Here is a 16,949-nt window from a genome sequence, read left to right as displayed (position 1 = left end):
AGGGATCTCAGATTTACGCAGGGCACTGGAAGACAGCTGAGAAGGTGGCGTGATTAGACTGGTATCCCCATTCGTCGTCATCCGACGGAACTCGGAGTGACAACGAAAGGGAACGTCTCGGTTACGGATGTAACCCTCGTTCCCTGAGTAGGGAACGGAGACGTTCCGTCTTCCTGCCACTTTCCGCTGTACCGCGGGGATCGCCTGAACTCAGGTTGGCTCCTCAGCGAAGAAACATGCCGGTTTGCTGCCAGCGTTCTCCTTATATACTCACGAGGTGAGGCGGAGTTACGCTATGCAAATTCCGCAGACCCATGGCATTTCTTTGCCATTGGCTCGTTTTGTAGTACTCGAAGTCGATTGGCTTTCTAAGCGAAACCCCCATTCGTCGTCATCCGACGGAACGTCTCCGTTCCCTACTCAGGGAACGAGGGTTACATCCGTAACCGAGACGTTTTTATTTCAACCAATAAAAACACAACAGAGAAAACAGTGAAAACACAATTAGGTAAAGTCTGTTTCTAGTCCTCATTACAATAAGAATGCCAAGATCCAAAAGAACCAACAAAATTCCCTCATACTTACAGTAACCGTTATCTAAACAACTGATATGTTGGCAAGTAACCAAAGTCCAAAAAGTCCAAAGACTCAAAAGTTTCAAACCAAAGGTATTTATTGAAATAATAAACTCAGATAATCCAACACAGTGTAACAGCGTGTCTACACACAAACAATAGCTGACAATGAACAGACAACTTTAGTAGACAATGATGATGAACTAGAGTAACAGGTGTGATGATCAAATGAAATACCATGGTAAACTGATAAGAGCGGGAAACTTAAACAAAGGAAACAGGTGACTGATGATAAACAAACTCAAAGCCCATGAAAATGAAACCAAACTAACAAATGACTAAATATGTGACGTATTGTTGAATGTTTTTTGTTTTAATGGCATGTATGTCTAAAGGTCTGTGCTTGCTGCTGCTTTATCACCAACACGCCGTGTGCACTGTGTACAGCAAGAGGCCTACTGTTCAGTAAGAAAGGGATGAAAAAGAAACGCTTTAGCAAGTTTCTATCTAATGTAACATATTACATTAATATGGAATTAGAGTAAGATTCCAACAATGAGGGAAAACCATAAATGGCATGAAACACAAAAAGCGAGCGTTCAAGAAGCATTGACCACAGATGATCTTTTATTGTTTGAGATGATGCCCCCAACTACTAATAACCAAGTGACAGGAAATGATGGCAGGAAACATCACTACTAACCCCCAGCAAGAATACTTAACCAGATCCTCTCTTCAGTTCTCATTTCTTTACTTGCAGAAGATGTCAGAAGCTATTTATTCCAACACTATTCCGAGAGCCGTCTTAAGACCAGCTCATCAAGATAGAAGTAAGTGCTATTTCGCTACTTCATTTTCGCAAATTAATTGTTTCAACAGCTTCATTTCACTTTAACTTTTTATTGTATTGATTTATTATTATTTTTATTATTATTAATATATACACTGAACAAAATTATAAACGCAACACTTGTTTTTGTCTGTTGATAGAAAGTCTGTTGATAAGAGAGATGATTTGTTTATTTACTTATTTATTTCAAAGGCTATTAATTTCTCGACTAATAATGTATTTTCAGAGAAGGAGTGTGTCAACGATAAGAGAGATGGGGTCTGTGTGGTAGTTCTTCTCTCTGTTCTCCTCTTCCTGTCTCTGCTGGCAAATGCAGCTTTGGCTTACCTGTGTGGGTATCCTCATGTGTTACATGTACACATTGCATTGCAGTATGTATGTTAACTACATGCATTGCATATTATTATTATTATTATTATTATTATTATTATTATTATTAGTAGTAGTAGTAGTAGTATTTATTTTATTTTTTTTACATTTGCAACAATCCAGCTATATTTTCACATGATTAATTTCAAACGTGGGCAACACTTTACAATAAGGTTTCATTAGTTAATATTAGTTAACAACTTTAGTTAACATGAAGAATGAACAATACTTCTACAGCATTTAATGTTAATGGTCCTACATTTACTAATACATTATTAAAATCAAATGTTGTATTTGTTAACATTAGTTAATGCACTGAGAACTAACATGAATAAACAATGAACAGCTGTATTGGTCATTGTTGGTTCATGTTAGTTAATGCATTATCTAATGTTAACTAATGAAACCTTATTGTAAAGTGTTACCCAAAACATGTTCTTCACTGACACTATTATCTCCTTACTCACTTTGATAAACATTTATTTGTGGCAAAATTTTAATGAAATGGTACCACAAGTAAAGGACAGTGGTAATTTGTTTTCAAAGTAGAAAATATTATTTTCTGTATCTGGTCATAAATAGTTTTGTAATGGTTTTCTGTAGTTTCTTATAGACTACACAAAGTTTTATGAACCTATAAAATACCTTTTGTTATTTATTTAGTCTCTAAATTGTGGGGAAAAACTCTAATTTAGTCTCAAATCAATTGGTTTAAAGTCAAATATCAAGTGTGACTCAATCTTCTAACTCTCATGCATTTTTATACAACATATATTTCATAGAAGTTCAAAATAGTTTTTTTTTAGTTGTTCATATAACCCTAAATACTTACTACTGTAAATATATTGTAATACTAAAGCTGTAATGTTACAGTATATGTGATCTTTTTTGTATTACAGATTACAGCAATGGCCCAGAACAGCTTTTGAGTTGTGAACCAGTAACACACTGCTCTTATTCAGGTAGACAAACTCCACATCCTCTCTGTTTAAATAAGACGGTAAGTTTATTCAGAATAAGATTTGTAATTTTCTTTGTTTTTATGTTAGATGTTGACGACGATGCCCAAATCAAACAGAGCTTTCACAAGGACATGGAAAACAGGTCCAAAGTACAGCACTGTCCAAAAAAAGGCAAATCAATTTATTACTTGTGTTCTTATGCATAAACACATTAGAAACATACATCAAATATTTTAGTAAACACTGGAATATTTTCAGACATGTAGAGACAGCTGCAGAATAAGTCAGAATAAAAAAATGTACACTCATGTTACACAGAACAGTTTTGTACCCCACACTATATCGAATATATAATTTAAAATTTAGTTTAGGGCACTGATATTGAACATTCAAAAACTGTCACGCAAGATTTCCCTGCGAAGTGGGTCCAGGACAAGGGCAGATTCTACGTTTTCTCCAATGATACCATGGACTGGGACAGCAGCAGGGAACGCTGTCAGGATCTGGGTGGAGACCTGGTCATCATCAACAGCAGTGAGGAACAGGTATAGATATATAACATGACATCATTAGAACATTTCATTTGAGGTGAAAGATGTACATTGAACTTAAATGAAACAAGCTGCAGATTAAAGAATCTCAATATGTCAGTCTTGACAACTAGGAATGTTTGGCAAGGTAATGAACAGAGTGGATTTATTTTGTCTTGGCTGAATAAATCTGCTACGCTGCTGCTGTTGGTTATTGCTGCTGAAGAGTAAGTACAGGACTTGCTACTGCCAATACATACACGACACTTGCTGTGAGCGAGTAAGACACGCTGCTGCTGTACAATATAGCGTACATGAATTACCTATAGCAGAATTATACAGGTGGAGCTGGGGAAGGTGGAGGGCTTCTGAAAGTGCACTGCACTGCTAAGGCAAATGCTACCCAAGTATTTGAAGGTTGAGCATGTGAGATCATTGGCTACTGATACAGGAGTAACCAATCAGCTGTGCCCTATAGATAATGATGTGAGAATGACGCAGACTATAGTTATGGAGCTATTAGCCTGCGCCGTATAGAGTTTCATGACAGAACTTTCTATTGTAGAAACGTCTTGCAAACCAAATACGCATTATTGGCGCACAAACATTATATTGGATTGGTCTGACTGATAGCCGCAATGAAGGTGTTTGGCTGTGGGTGGACGACACCGAGGATCATCTTAGGCAAGTATTATTTTAAATGTCTGTGTTAATAAATGTATCTGATGTTTAAAATGTCCCTTTCAATTTGGAACCCGTTTGGATATATGATACATTTTTATGCAGTTTACACTCTAAATGATTTATTTATTGATTGATGATTTATTTATTTGTCAGTTTCTGGGCACTTCCCCCTGATGATCACAAATCAGCGGACAATCCTCTGGGGGAAGATTGTGTTGTAATGAATGGACGAACGACTGAGTCGAAGTGGGGAGATGTTTTGTGCTTGAGGAAGGAGAGAAGCATTTGTGAGATTCCATGTTCTTAATAAATATTTACTTAATAAAAGTTTCTATTTGTCATTTGAACATCATTAACAGGGGTAGTGAAATGTGCTTTCTGCAAGCCCCCTACAGACAATAAAAATAAAGATGATAAAGTAAAAAAAGGACATTTAAAATAATGTAAACAATATTATAAGGCAGAATAAAAGTAGTTATGAAGGGAAAAAAAGCTTGATCACTTTATGAAAATGAAAACTGACTTAAATAAACAGGAGAAGCCATACAAGTCCTATAGATAATGTAAAAAGATATTTACTTAATTTATAAGAAGATATAGTAAGTTTGATTTCACAGTTCAATGATTTAAATAAAGGACAGTTGAGTACCTATTAACTGATAATACTGAGTAATTACTGATGTTATTCAATAATAAAGCAAAGAATAACCCCCAGCATTTGCAAATACCTTTGGATGAAGTATGAATCTTGAAAGGTGAGTCTTGACTAAATGTGTCTGAACTGGAAAGGACAAATTAACTGGACAAATAAAACATTTCATATATATGACCAGTGGTGATAGAGTATTTCAGATGCAATGCTGTTGGGCAACTAATGAGGCAGTTGTGCAAATATAATAGTAAAATGTCTACACTCAAAATAGCTCTTTGGCTGAACATGATTCAATAATGGACAATCGGTTCCACATGAGTGAAACAAGTAAAAACCCAATAGAATCAACCATGTACGTACATGGTTGATTCTATTGGGTTTTTACTTGTTATTAAATGTTACATGTTTTTATCTGGTTAATTTCACTGATTTTAATGTGTTATTTAATCCTACTTATTTTTTATTATTAATTTTCAAATTCACTACCCTTGTTTAAAACAAGCTAATTTTATTCAATTAAAAGTAATTAGAAATTTTTTTTTTAATATAAAATTGTGGCAACAGATTACAGGTAATATTATTAATTAAATTGAACACATTAGAATTGAGTAATAATTAATCAAAATAATTCCTTAAAAGTTAACCATTTTCAAACTGAGAGACTGATTGGTCGTCTGAGTAAAATGAGCCCGCCCCCTTGTCTCTATGACACTGTGATCCAGTTCAATACAAAATCCCTATGCATTTTAAACAAAAATATCTGATTAACAGACAGACGTCAAAGAAGAAGTAAGAAGTCTTTATTTTTATTGCCAACATTGAAGACACCTGATGTTAACAAGCAGAATCACTGAAGGAGAAAACCGTAATTTTGTGTTACCATTATGGAGATTAGTGTTTGTTTTAGTTGGGCTCTTGACCCCAAAAATCATTTAATGTAGATTTTGTTTGACTGCTGTACCTGAGTCAGCAATGACTTCTGAATCTCAGCAATGGTGACAAACTGATCACCTCTAATCACAAGTTCATTATGTATTCATGAAGCAATGCATGGTGGGAGCTGTGAATGTCTTTTGATTGGTGCACCCAGAAAAACTGCAACATGCTTTATAATTGTCACTGTTGATGAGATTCACAGGCTGATTCTTGAAAACTTTGAGTAAATTCAATTCAAAACAGTTTTAATCTTATGAACACAATTAATCTGAAATTACTTATACAATTTAAGTACAACCAATTTACAAAATATAAGTACACTCAACTTAAAAAATATATCTGGATTTAGATCAATTTATTTCGTGCAACCCCTTGACATAATAAAATTAAGTAAATTCAACATAAAATTTTTTTCAGTGTGTACATCTAACTAGAATCAATGGTGTTCCTTTAACTTGAATGAATTGCTTAAGTTTAACTTAAATAAATGGTTTTCATTTCAATTGAATTATTCAAATATTCCAACAATTGATACTAAAATGCCTTCAGGGTGTAAGTGGTTAAATAAAGTTTTTTGTTGTTGTTGAGTGTACTAGCTGATAGTGACAAAGACATTTTCTTATCTACATTTTATCATTATTTAGAAACATTAACACACGAGTAAGCTGATTTTTTATATTCTCTTTTTTATATTGACTATATAGATAGGCTTATACATAATTATGTATACGCACAGACAAGACAGAGAAAACTATTTCTATAGACAAAAGCTACCAGCATGATAACCCATAATGTTAACAGGAAATGACAGTGGGTTGGCATGAGTGTCTTCATTGACAGCCTGATGTCACTTCACCACCTCTCTTGCTGCACAGTGCACACTTCTCTGCTTGACACAACAATGCCCAAACATGATATGTCAGATCATATTTATGACAACACTAGATGGATGAAAAAGAATTCACTTGGAAGTAAGTACTTGATTCTTTTTCTCCTTGTGGTTGTGGTTCTAAATTTAGGTTAAAGTATTATAACGTTTCATCCGAGTTTTCAAACAATTTTAAAACAAATTAGAGTTTGCAAAATGTATTATATGAGGTAGCCTATAACCAAACCATAGCAACAGTTTTATCGATCTGTGTCAGTAGCTTAAACAGTTACTTGAAATGCAAATGCTATTTTTAGACATGCAGGCTATACTATCTTTGGACAACTCTCTGTTGGTGCAAAGGTGTAATCTACTGAATTAAAATTATTTCTAAAGATTTTTCCTCAGTATTCTACACTTTTAAAATGTATTTTATTTTGTAGGTAGGAAATCTACCAAAGAGAAGAAATGTAGACCTATCTTTGCCGTTATTGCTGTTTTCCTCCTCCTGTCTCTGCTTGTAAATGGGGTGCTGGCATATTTGTGTAAGTATCCTCATATTTTACAGGAACTATTATGTTGCATATACAGTATCAGAGGTATATATTACATTTAGCTACATACATTTTTTTATTTCACTGTTCTTACTTTTGCAGATTTCAATAAAGACAAAAATATGTTGTTGCATTGTGAGCCAGTAACAAACTGCTCAATTTCAGGTAAATCATTCATCTGTATGTGTTCAAATGTTATATGATATTCTACTGACAATTTCCTAAAGTCTTAGGAACATGACCAATATTGGGCCCTATCATACACCAGGCGCTATGCAGCGGCAATCGCGACGCAAGTGTCTATTGCTAGTTTCAGCCCGACGCAGTTATCATTTTCACGTCATGTGCCGCGTTGTTTAAAGCTACACTGTGTAATTTTTTAAGTCGATTCTTAGCAAAAAAAAACACTTTGTTCTTTCAAAATTATATGTGCTCATTAATGTGTAATTACTTCTACCAACTAATCAAGTATTCTCGTAAGCGTAGAATCTGCCATTCAGAATACATATGAGCGAATCGCTCGAATGGCGGATAAGACTAACCGTGTTGAGCTATACAAGTTTTCGGTTGATAAATACATCCAAACAGTTGCTCAACTGTCTAATAAAACACAATATATTAAAGCAGAAATTGAGGGTTACGCGGATATATTACGTCATTGACAGGCGATGCAATGACACAGGATGTTACACTGGGTAAAATAGCTGATTTCTCTGGATTTAAACAAAAATATTACATATTGTGCTTTTAAAAACAGGCTGAAATATTTGTTGAGTGTGGTCAATTTTGATTTCATAGTGACTTTAAGTAATCTTTGATTTTCTTCATTCCTCACATCCCTATTCAGAAAACGAACAAGGTAGTCCAGGGTGCACGTATGAGGAATGGAGGTCACTTGATTACTGCCCAGGTAAAACTATGTCTTGTTTTTCAACATACACAAGAGCTGGAGGATTATCTTCAAAATCTGCAAATAATTACCTGAAGCGCCTAAAGTAATCAGTCTTTTACTTCTTTTTTTTATCAGTAAAATAACAGTCTAGAATGCTCTGTGCTTCTGTACACATTCTGTCTGAGTCTTCTTGCCATGTCTATTCTTGTGTTTTTAACAATGAGTCATTCCAAAATATTTTAGAACCCCATTTAAAGTATGTAAAGGTGCAGTTCAGCAGGGTTGCCGCTTTTTTCCAACCTACAAATGTGCTTCTTGCTAAACCACAGACTTGAAACAGACGTACAATCTTGTTTCCTCTTTATATACAAAAAAACCCTGTCTCTGTAGATTTGCCAGAGCAGTGGTTAAAAGGCAACGGCAGCTTCTATGTTTTCTCCAACCACAACAAGACCTGGAGCTCCAGCAGAAAGCACTGCCAGGATCTGGGTGGTGATCTGGTCTTCATTAACAACACAGAGGAGAAGGTCTGAAACTAAAAATGTCTGTATTATCCCGACATTGTGCATGTTTTTTAAAAGAACTAATGTGAGAGAAGTGGGTCAGGTGTGAAACAGTTACAAAGTATTTGGTCACATAAAATATTGTTCTTCTAAAATATATTTTAATTGATAAAGCCATACACACGATTTGATTGAAAATGATGAATGAAACCAATGTTTTTAAAAGAGAAACAAATGTGAGAGAAGTGGGACCAGGTGTGAAAGCCCACATTGTGTTTTCACCCAAAAATGTGCAAAACAGTAATATTACTATAATAGATATTTCAGTTTGTAAAGCCATACATCATTTTTTTTTACGATAAAGCCAAGAATAAATAGAATATGATGTGTTTGTTACGCAGGAATTTCTTGCTCGGAGACTATGTGTTACTGGTGAATCTGATCTCTACTGGGCTGGGAACAGTGATGGGAACTGGGCAGATCTGAATTCCAAACAACACAACTGTGCTGTACTCAAAGGAAATGCACAAGAAGACATTTCTTGCTTGAGAGAAGAGAGGAGCATTTGTGAGATCCCATGCCTTCAGTAGACCTAGGGGTGTAGGGGTTTCCTTTTTTTTTATGGTTGATTTTTTTTTTTTTTTTTTAACTGTGTCCTCATAATAGTCTTATTTGATATTCCTTTTTGTATACTTGTTTTCACATTTCCATACTATTCCATGTTTGATATGGGAATATACTTTAATGTCATATTTTTCATAGTTATTATTATTTATTTATTTTTTATGGACAACATCGTTTGTGTACACAATTTATTAGTGTCTAGTGAATAATTGCAGATTCCTCTTTATTGTCATTTTTTTTAAATTATAATTAACCATGTGCAAAGCCTATCTGATGGTAAATTCCTTAAATAATCTGTCTATTTTGAATAACTGTCTGTTATCCTAAGAAATCCTTCTTATGGTCTATCTTCCATAGCAATAATAGTATTTTTAAAATGTTCTTTTCTAGCTATACTTTATTACATATGCAGGCTAATCTCTCTTTTTAAATCTCATCCTCTGTTGTTAACAATAAACGTTTTTATATATCAATATGTTTGTTGTATAATTAACAATAATTTGTGTTAATTGCTGTAATTGTAACTTTTTATATTTTTATCTCAAGGGATTTAAATAGTTTTTACTATTAACAAAAATCATTATCAAGTGATTTTTCTGTAGTCAATACCAACTATAAAAAGCAACAATTTTGCAAAATAATGCCAAATGAAAATACATGTGAGGTATCATATGGTTGAAAACATACACCACTAATAAGCAGCTGACTGGAAATTTTGCATGCACGGTTAATTGGTCGATATATGGTCGAATAAAGCCCCCAGAAACCTGCCTTTCTTTAGAGTATTTTGTCACGAGACCTGCGTGCTTCAGTTCTCTCTTCACGGGATTAAATATCTCTCTTCAGACAAAAGAGCCTGACAATGTATATTTCAATTATTTATTAGACTCTAAACTGATGCCAGAGGAAGAAGATAAGAGTAAGTGCTTGTCCTTAACTTATAATTACTATTATAGAATAATGACTTATACTGTAACGTAATCTTCGCCAAACATAAAAGATGCTCAAGCCATTACTTTAATCAAGTTGTCAGTATTAATGTAAAGATATTTCTTCTTTTCTCCTGCATTTGTTTATCTTTAAATCTCCTTCAATGATACGTATAGCCACATTTAAGTTCTGGCTGAAACTACTTGTGCTTTCTCACACTAAACACTGTATATTAGGGTAAAAGCCCGGTCATCTGAATGAAAATTACCTTTTTATATGTAGGCCTACCTTTATATATTTAGCAGATGCTTTTATCCACATACTGCTACTAACAAATGAGAATAAGATCCTCCACAGATTAAATAAATTATCTTAAGGAGGCAGTATGACAAATGCTAAAATCCAAAATGGTTCAGCATATTATATATATTATTACATGCATATTTGTGTAATTATGTGGGTTCAGTTATGATTAGGCTACTGTATATACGTTTTATTTCAGATAATATGTATCTTAGACATCTAAAGGATCACGCACTTTATGAAAATGAACTGTTGGTCCAATGTTAACTTAACTAAAATTAAACCAAAAAAAAAAAAAAAATTGAAATAAAATAAATACATTTGAACTTAAAGGGATACTCCACTTTTTTTGGAAATAGGCTTATTTTACAACTCCCCCAGAGGTAAACTGTTGAGTTTTACCGTTTTTGAATCCATTCAGCCGATCTCCGGTTCTGGCGGTACCACTTATAGCATAGCTTAGCATAGATCATTGAAGTGGACAAGACCATTAGCATTTCTCAAAAAAAAAATGACCAAAGATTTTCGATATTTTTCCTATTTAAAACTTGACTCTTCTGTAGTTACATCGTGCACTAAGACCGACGGACTACAGAAGAGTCAAGTTTTAAATAGGAAAAATATCGAAAATCTTTGGTCATTTTTTTTGAGAAATGCTAATGGTCTTGTCCACTTCAATGATGTATGCTAAGCTATGCTAAAAGTGGTACCGCCAGAACCGGAGATCGGCTGAATGGATTCAAAAACGGTAAAACTCAACAGTTTAACTCTGGGGGAGTTGTAAAATAAGCCTATTTCCAAAAAAAGTGGAGTATCCCTTTAAATCAATAAAAAAAAAAAAAACTTTAAAAAACATATATTTTAGCTAGTCGCCAAGGCAACAATTCTCACTTTCATCTGATGTACTAAAATAACTAATACTAAAACTGAAATAATAATTAGTATAAACAATTAATAACTATCTGGAGGTATTACAAAAATTATGTTAAAAAAAACATATCAAAATTATTAAAGGTTAAACTAAAATTAAAATTAAAACAGAAAATATAATAATAATAATTCAAAATATTGATAAATAACACTGCATGATCCAATGTCTCTTATGGCTTGTTATGCAAGTGCTTGTGGTTTATGCAGGGCACTGTTTAGAACAAATTCAGTTCAGTTCTCCTCTTCCTGTCTCTGCTGGCCAATGGGGTATTGGCATACCTGTGTAACTATAGACATTTCATTTCATTTCAGTTCTGGCTATTTGATTATTGACCTAAAATGTTGCACTGTAACTTTCCGTTTACTTTCTGTTTTTTGAAAAATCCCAGATTTTCAGTGTGGACTTATTTGGACTCCAATGTTTATATTAAATATAATTTGCATCTTTAATTTCATTTTCACTACACCACAATGATTCACAGATCTTTCCAAAAATGCGAATCAGCATTGTGAACCAAGAAGAAACTGCTTAAACTCATAAATCATCATTACTCTCTTCCAAAGCAGTGACATTGCTCTGATCACCAATTTTACCTCTTTCCACAGGCTCTCATTTAGATTCTCAACCAAAAATGAAAAATAACTCCAGGTATAGTAGAGATGTCATATGTTTTGAATATGCACCTGTCCATGCAGATTTAAAAGAGAAGTGGGTCCAGGACAAGGGCAAATTCTATGTTTTCTCCAATAATACCATGGACTGGAAAAGCAGCAGAGAACGCTGTCATGATCTGGGTGGAGAAATGGTCATCATCAACAATAAAGATCAACAGGTATAGATGGGGAGCAGCGTGACACTGATATAGAGAGAAAGAGATACTAATAGTCTACAATTTAAAAATGATTGGGTTTCATTACACAAGACAACAACAAACGTTTTTGTGTGTTGTATAATTTCTCTCTGAGAGAGTAAATGGCGACTACCATTGGATTGGTCTGAACGACAGGCATACAGAGGGAGTGTGGCTTTGGGTGGATAACACACCCCCCTTAAACGACATCCTCTTGGAAGTATAATTTTAAAAGCCTGTCAGGACCTTCAGCTCTGTAATTAGTGACAAATCACAAACCAATGAAGCTGTTTTTACACATGAAAAAGGTTCAATGCGGTTCTATGGTACTTGACTCAATTTTAAGAATGCTTAATGCAAAAAAGTCCTATAAGGACAAATGTCTTAAATGATAGCATAATCCTTCACATGTTTTTATCATTTGTAGTGTGGTGTGGGAACGGGGAATATATGTATGTGAAGAGGGAATTTATGTATGTTTGTACACCTGGAATGCAGGAGCGAGACACTTTGGGAACAGCTGGGTAGGGACCTCTGACCTCAGAGGTTATCTATTTTAGGTCTTAAGGGTCAGCTAGTGACAAATCGAAGCTAGCAGCAATGGGTCCTTTATCTGTGGAATGCGTAGCGGGAAGAAGCCCTGCTGAAATGAAGACATTTGAAGTCAGTATAAAGGCTGCCCAGTTCTTCCTGTCAGGGTCTCACTCACTTCACAGAGTAGCAACTGTGTGGCGACTTGGGCCTTCTTGCAAGAATAAATACTTTTTAAAAGACTATTTGATTCAAAGTGTCTCTTACGCAGTGATGATGGTTTAATAGAAAATTTTGCCACAACAATTTGATGTCAGAATAGTAGGATTCCTTGGAAGTGCCTTCTGGACCTGAGAGCGGACGGTGGTTGATCACCTGGACTGAGCAGTTCCAGCCCTACCTCGCAAACTTCAGAGAGAGGGACCGACCGCCATCAGGGCCAGGAGAACTCCACTGGAATTGAGAAAACGAACCCGGGAGGCAACAAAAGCATCACTGGTAAGTAGGGTTGGGTACCGAAATTCGGTGCCAATAGGGAACCGGTTCCGACGTAAACGGTAGTAACCAGACCGAATAAGAACGAAAATTTCGGTGCCTGATTTCGGTGCCTAACTTCATTAGGCACACACACACACGCAAGGTCTCTCGCTCTCTCCCTCTCCGCCGTGCGTGTGCTACACAGTTTGGAGCACAGTTTCTTCTGTCTCGCATGCGCGCTCTTTCTCGCAAGGTTTGGCTGCATTTCACGTGTAAAACTACATGTCAGAACGCCCTCTGGGTGTGCCGATAGTCTGAATCCCATATAGAATCAAGCCAATTAATTGGCTAATGGCGCGGGCGCCGCCTCGACGCACTGACGTCGTCATATTATGTTGGCGCGCGCGCGCCATCTGCTCCTCACTCCTCAGATTTCTCTGCCGAAAAAGAAAGCTGGTTGGCAGCGCGAGCAGCTTGGCAGCGTCCGGGCAGCGTCCCGTTCCCTATTGAGAGATATGTTACACCAGTAACCAGAGATGTTCTCTTTCATAGGTTCACTGCGCTGCGTAGCTAAGAAGCAGTGGATTTGTAGGCTGCTGTATCACGTGCCGTTTGAACTGACGCGCTACAGCGATCTGTCACATTTCAAAGAGCCAAAACGTTATTTATTGTGTGAATCTCGTAAAAATATTGACAGAATCTGACAGCTGTGGATTAGTTCCATATCAAAAGTAACCTTCTCTGTCTTGTCTGTCGGTGTCAGTGTCCTCTTTGTCCGCGATTTTTCTGTGTGAAAAGGGTCATTTGCGTGAGTCTCACGGTCAATGCGTGAGAGTTGGCAGCTCTGCAGTAATCTCTATTAATCTCTAGTATTATTACATTTTTTGATACAATATTGTTTCATTTGATATTATGTAAATATGAATTTTTATTTTATATTGGTTTTATTATTACCATATGTTACTTGTATTTATATTGTTTAAAGATTTAAGTTAATATTGTGTCCAGTTTGGCCCTGTAAATTAAAGTTTTTTTTTTTTTTATAAAGTGTGTACGGTTTCATTTTCTTAAGTAGCGATTTAAGAACCGTTTAAGCACCGGAACCGTTTAAAAAATACCGAGTAGGTACTGGAATCGGATAAAACCCAACCGATACCCAACCCTACTGGTAAGAGACAGTTACATTTCTTTTCATATAAAAGTGAGTGAACCATTAGTGGCTAAGACTATTTCTGTGGTGCGGGTACAAGAAGTTCTCTGGGAGAAATTGAGACCTAGAGACAAGTCAAGAGGTTTCTGGCCGGAGACTGAGTTCTCGCAGGGTGGTTCTGGAAAGATTCTGGAATTAGGTGAACTAAAATCAACTGAGCGCTGAAAAGTGCTCCCGGGTTAGATTTTGAGTAAACCATAATTAACAAAGCACTGAAAAGTGCTTCCCTGGCCGATATTAGGTTAAAAATCAGATCTGTTGGAGACGTCTGACAGATTATAAGGCGTGCGTCGAACTGGTAAATAGAAAACAGCCATAATGGGGAAATCTCAAAGCAAGCTTAACAAATATGATACACCAGTTTTCTGTCAAATGAGGAAAAATCACCGGCAAAAATGTATGCAAGATATAGAGAAGCTAATTAAACACCATGATTTTCCAAGGGAGGGAACATTGAGCACCGTGAGATTAAAGGTGGTAAGGGAATCAGTTGAACAGGGCAGTGAGAAACAGAAAGGTTGTTGTGGCTGCGTTCAACATGTGTGTAAAAAATGTGAACAAACAGTGGATTGTTGGCTTGAAGAAGCAGATAAAAGAGAACGAAGGCAAATGCAGAAAGAATTAGTTTGTAGAAATGAAATTGAGGGAAAAAATGAAGTGGGTGAGAAATCAGCACCACCCGAACCAACTAACCCACAGTATGTTTGTGTTCTCCCACATGCAACCTCGGTGACACCGGCGCCGCCGGCGTACAATCATCACTATCCCGTGGCGGAGCTGAAACCCCAGAAACTGAACCCCGATCTCGATTGCTCTCCGCCCAGAAGACCAGCACCAGCGCAAGCAACGAGACAAAGGCAGTCAGCTCCTTCCGCCTCCCGACATGCAGAACAGGATGAGGATCCTGGTGAGATACCCGACACCCCTACGGGGGAAGATGCAGGGGCCGAGAAGCAGATGAAAACAAGATCACAGATAAAAGAAGAAAAACACAGCTTCATGGATCCAATGGAGGTAGCGGGGGCTGAAGGACCGATGATGGTCTTCAGACTCTGGACGGTGACTGATATGAAAGAAGCCATGGCCCATTTGCCGAATCAGGATGACGCAGATGACAAGTTTTCAACTGAACTGATCACTTTTTGTCAAGAATTCAGCCCCACCACACAAGAACTGAAAAGGCTGCTAGCCGTGAAACTAGGGGCCACGAACTGGCACAAGGTGAGCGGAAGGATGCAAGGAGCAGAACAACGGCGAGTACACAGAGACTGGGAAGATGAAACCAACACTCTGTATCGTGCGGCAGTGGAAGCTCTTGCTAGGGCCATGAAAGAGGCATTCCCAGCGCGCGTGGACACAGCAAAGATTAACAGCTGTTGCCAAATGAGAGAAGAGTCTGTTCAGGACTACTACACTCGACTTTTTGAGACATTTAAAAAACACAGTGGCTTGGAAGAGCCCGCTGACAGAGGAAATCAACCAGGTATGTGGGAGTGCCATTTGCAAGGTTGTTTTCTGAATGGACTGAGACCAGAAATCGCGCAAGCGGTGAAAACAAGCTACATTGAGTGGAAGAACGGGCGGTTAAACTCCACTATGGCACACGCTGTGCACGCAGAAGAGCAGCTGCTGACAAAGAAAGAAAGGGCTAAGGCAAAAAGGGAGAGAGAGCTCCAGCTGGCGGTTGTGCGATCTAATACCAGCGCACCTCCATCGCGGCAGAAGTGGGCTGATAAGAAGAGGAGAGGTGACGGTAATTATAACAGGGCTGAAGGAAACCAGAGAAGGTGGAATTGTGGCTTGTGTGGGACTGATGACCATGCTTTCAGAGAATGCACGAAATGCAAACTGTGCAAACAAGACGGACACTGGGCTAGAGAATGTCCGGGAAAGCAGAAGGCGGACTGAGGCGAGCAGAGCAGAGAGCAGAGAGGAGAGGGTCGGGCAATGGGCGATCAGCTGGCGGCCACAGAAAAGGGAAGTGAACATTTATTAACCACACACACACATACACTGATTTACATACTGCTCTCTGCAATGAAGAAAATGCTTGCAAATCTTTCCGTGTGAATGATGAAGTTTTGAATAATGATGTTTCTGATGAATGTTTGAGAATGTACAAAAGTGCAGGGTTTTTTAGAAATGCCAAGATATCCAATGTTAGTTGAGGGAACATTATTTCCTTGTTGGATTTCCTTGTTGATTCTGGCGCAGCGCATTTAACCATACGACCATGTGACTTGCCGTGTGTACCAAAACTGACGAGGTCAGTGCATGAGAGTACTTCGGCCTCAGGCCATATAATTTCTGAAAAATTCACAGTGCCCTTAGAGTGTGAGACGAAAGCGGGGAGAACATTGACACATGCGTTTTTTTGTTCACCAGCCTGTCCAGCACCGCTAATGGCCAGAGATTTAATGTGCCAATTAAATTGAACCCTTACTGCAGGTTCCTTTGGAATCAGCATTGAGGAAGAACTGCAGATGTGTTGTTCTAAATTTGAGCCACAATGGGCGTACAAATGGCATGTGAAAAATTTTGATTGGGCAAAAATGATTTTGTTATTGGCAAGACATCAAACAGTGTCATTTAACACAGAAAGTATGATGCCTGACAAATTGCATTGCACGCCACATGTCGTAGTGGAACATGAGACGCAGTATGAGTGGGATTTAGTTTTAATGGGGCAGAAAGTGAGACTGTGAAATTTGATAGGAT

At 37.1% G+C, this 16,949-nt stretch overlaps 2 protein-coding genes across 2 annotated transcripts; both read left to right on the top strand.

Annotated features, from left to right (window-relative positions):
• Positions 1–1,230: 1,230 nt before the first annotated feature.
• On the top strand, positions 1,231–4,300 carry LOC130095047 (C-type lectin domain family 4 member E-like). Its single transcript, XM_056261693.1, has 6 exons — positions 1,231–1,405; positions 1,652–1,756; positions 2,694–2,756; positions 2,844–2,927; positions 3,165–3,301; positions 3,852–4,300. Exons 1-6 carry the CDS (start codon positions 1,252–1,254, stop codon positions 3,984–3,986), a joined length of 678 nt encoding a protein of 225 aa, XP_056117668.1. The 5' UTR covers positions 1,231–1,251; the 3' UTR covers positions 3,987–4,300.
• Positions 4,301–6,331: 2,031 nt separating this feature from the next.
• LOC130095046 (natural killer cells antigen CD94) lies at positions 6,332–9,004 on the top strand. Its single transcript, XM_056261692.1, has 6 exons — positions 6,332–6,529; positions 6,870–6,971; positions 7,083–7,145; positions 7,828–7,890; positions 8,263–8,399; positions 8,777–9,004. Exons 1-6 carry the CDS (start codon positions 6,379–6,381, stop codon positions 8,963–8,965), a joined length of 705 nt encoding a protein of 234 aa, XP_056117667.1. The 5' UTR covers positions 6,332–6,378; the 3' UTR covers positions 8,966–9,004.
• The last annotated feature ends 7,945 nt before the right edge of the window (positions 9,005–16,949 follow it).

Source organism: Rhinichthys klamathensis, unplaced genomic scaffold (genome assembly GCF_029890125.1).
Source record: "Rhinichthys klamathensis goyatoka isolate OS25496 unplaced genomic scaffold, OSU_Roscu_1.1 h1tg000184l_1, whole genome shotgun sequence".
NCBI lineage: Eukaryota > Metazoa > Chordata > Actinopteri > Cypriniformes > Leuciscidae > Rhinichthys > Rhinichthys klamathensis.
The sequence above is the reverse complement of the archived record's forward strand: the minus strand, read 5'-3'. Positions and strand labels throughout refer to the sequence as shown.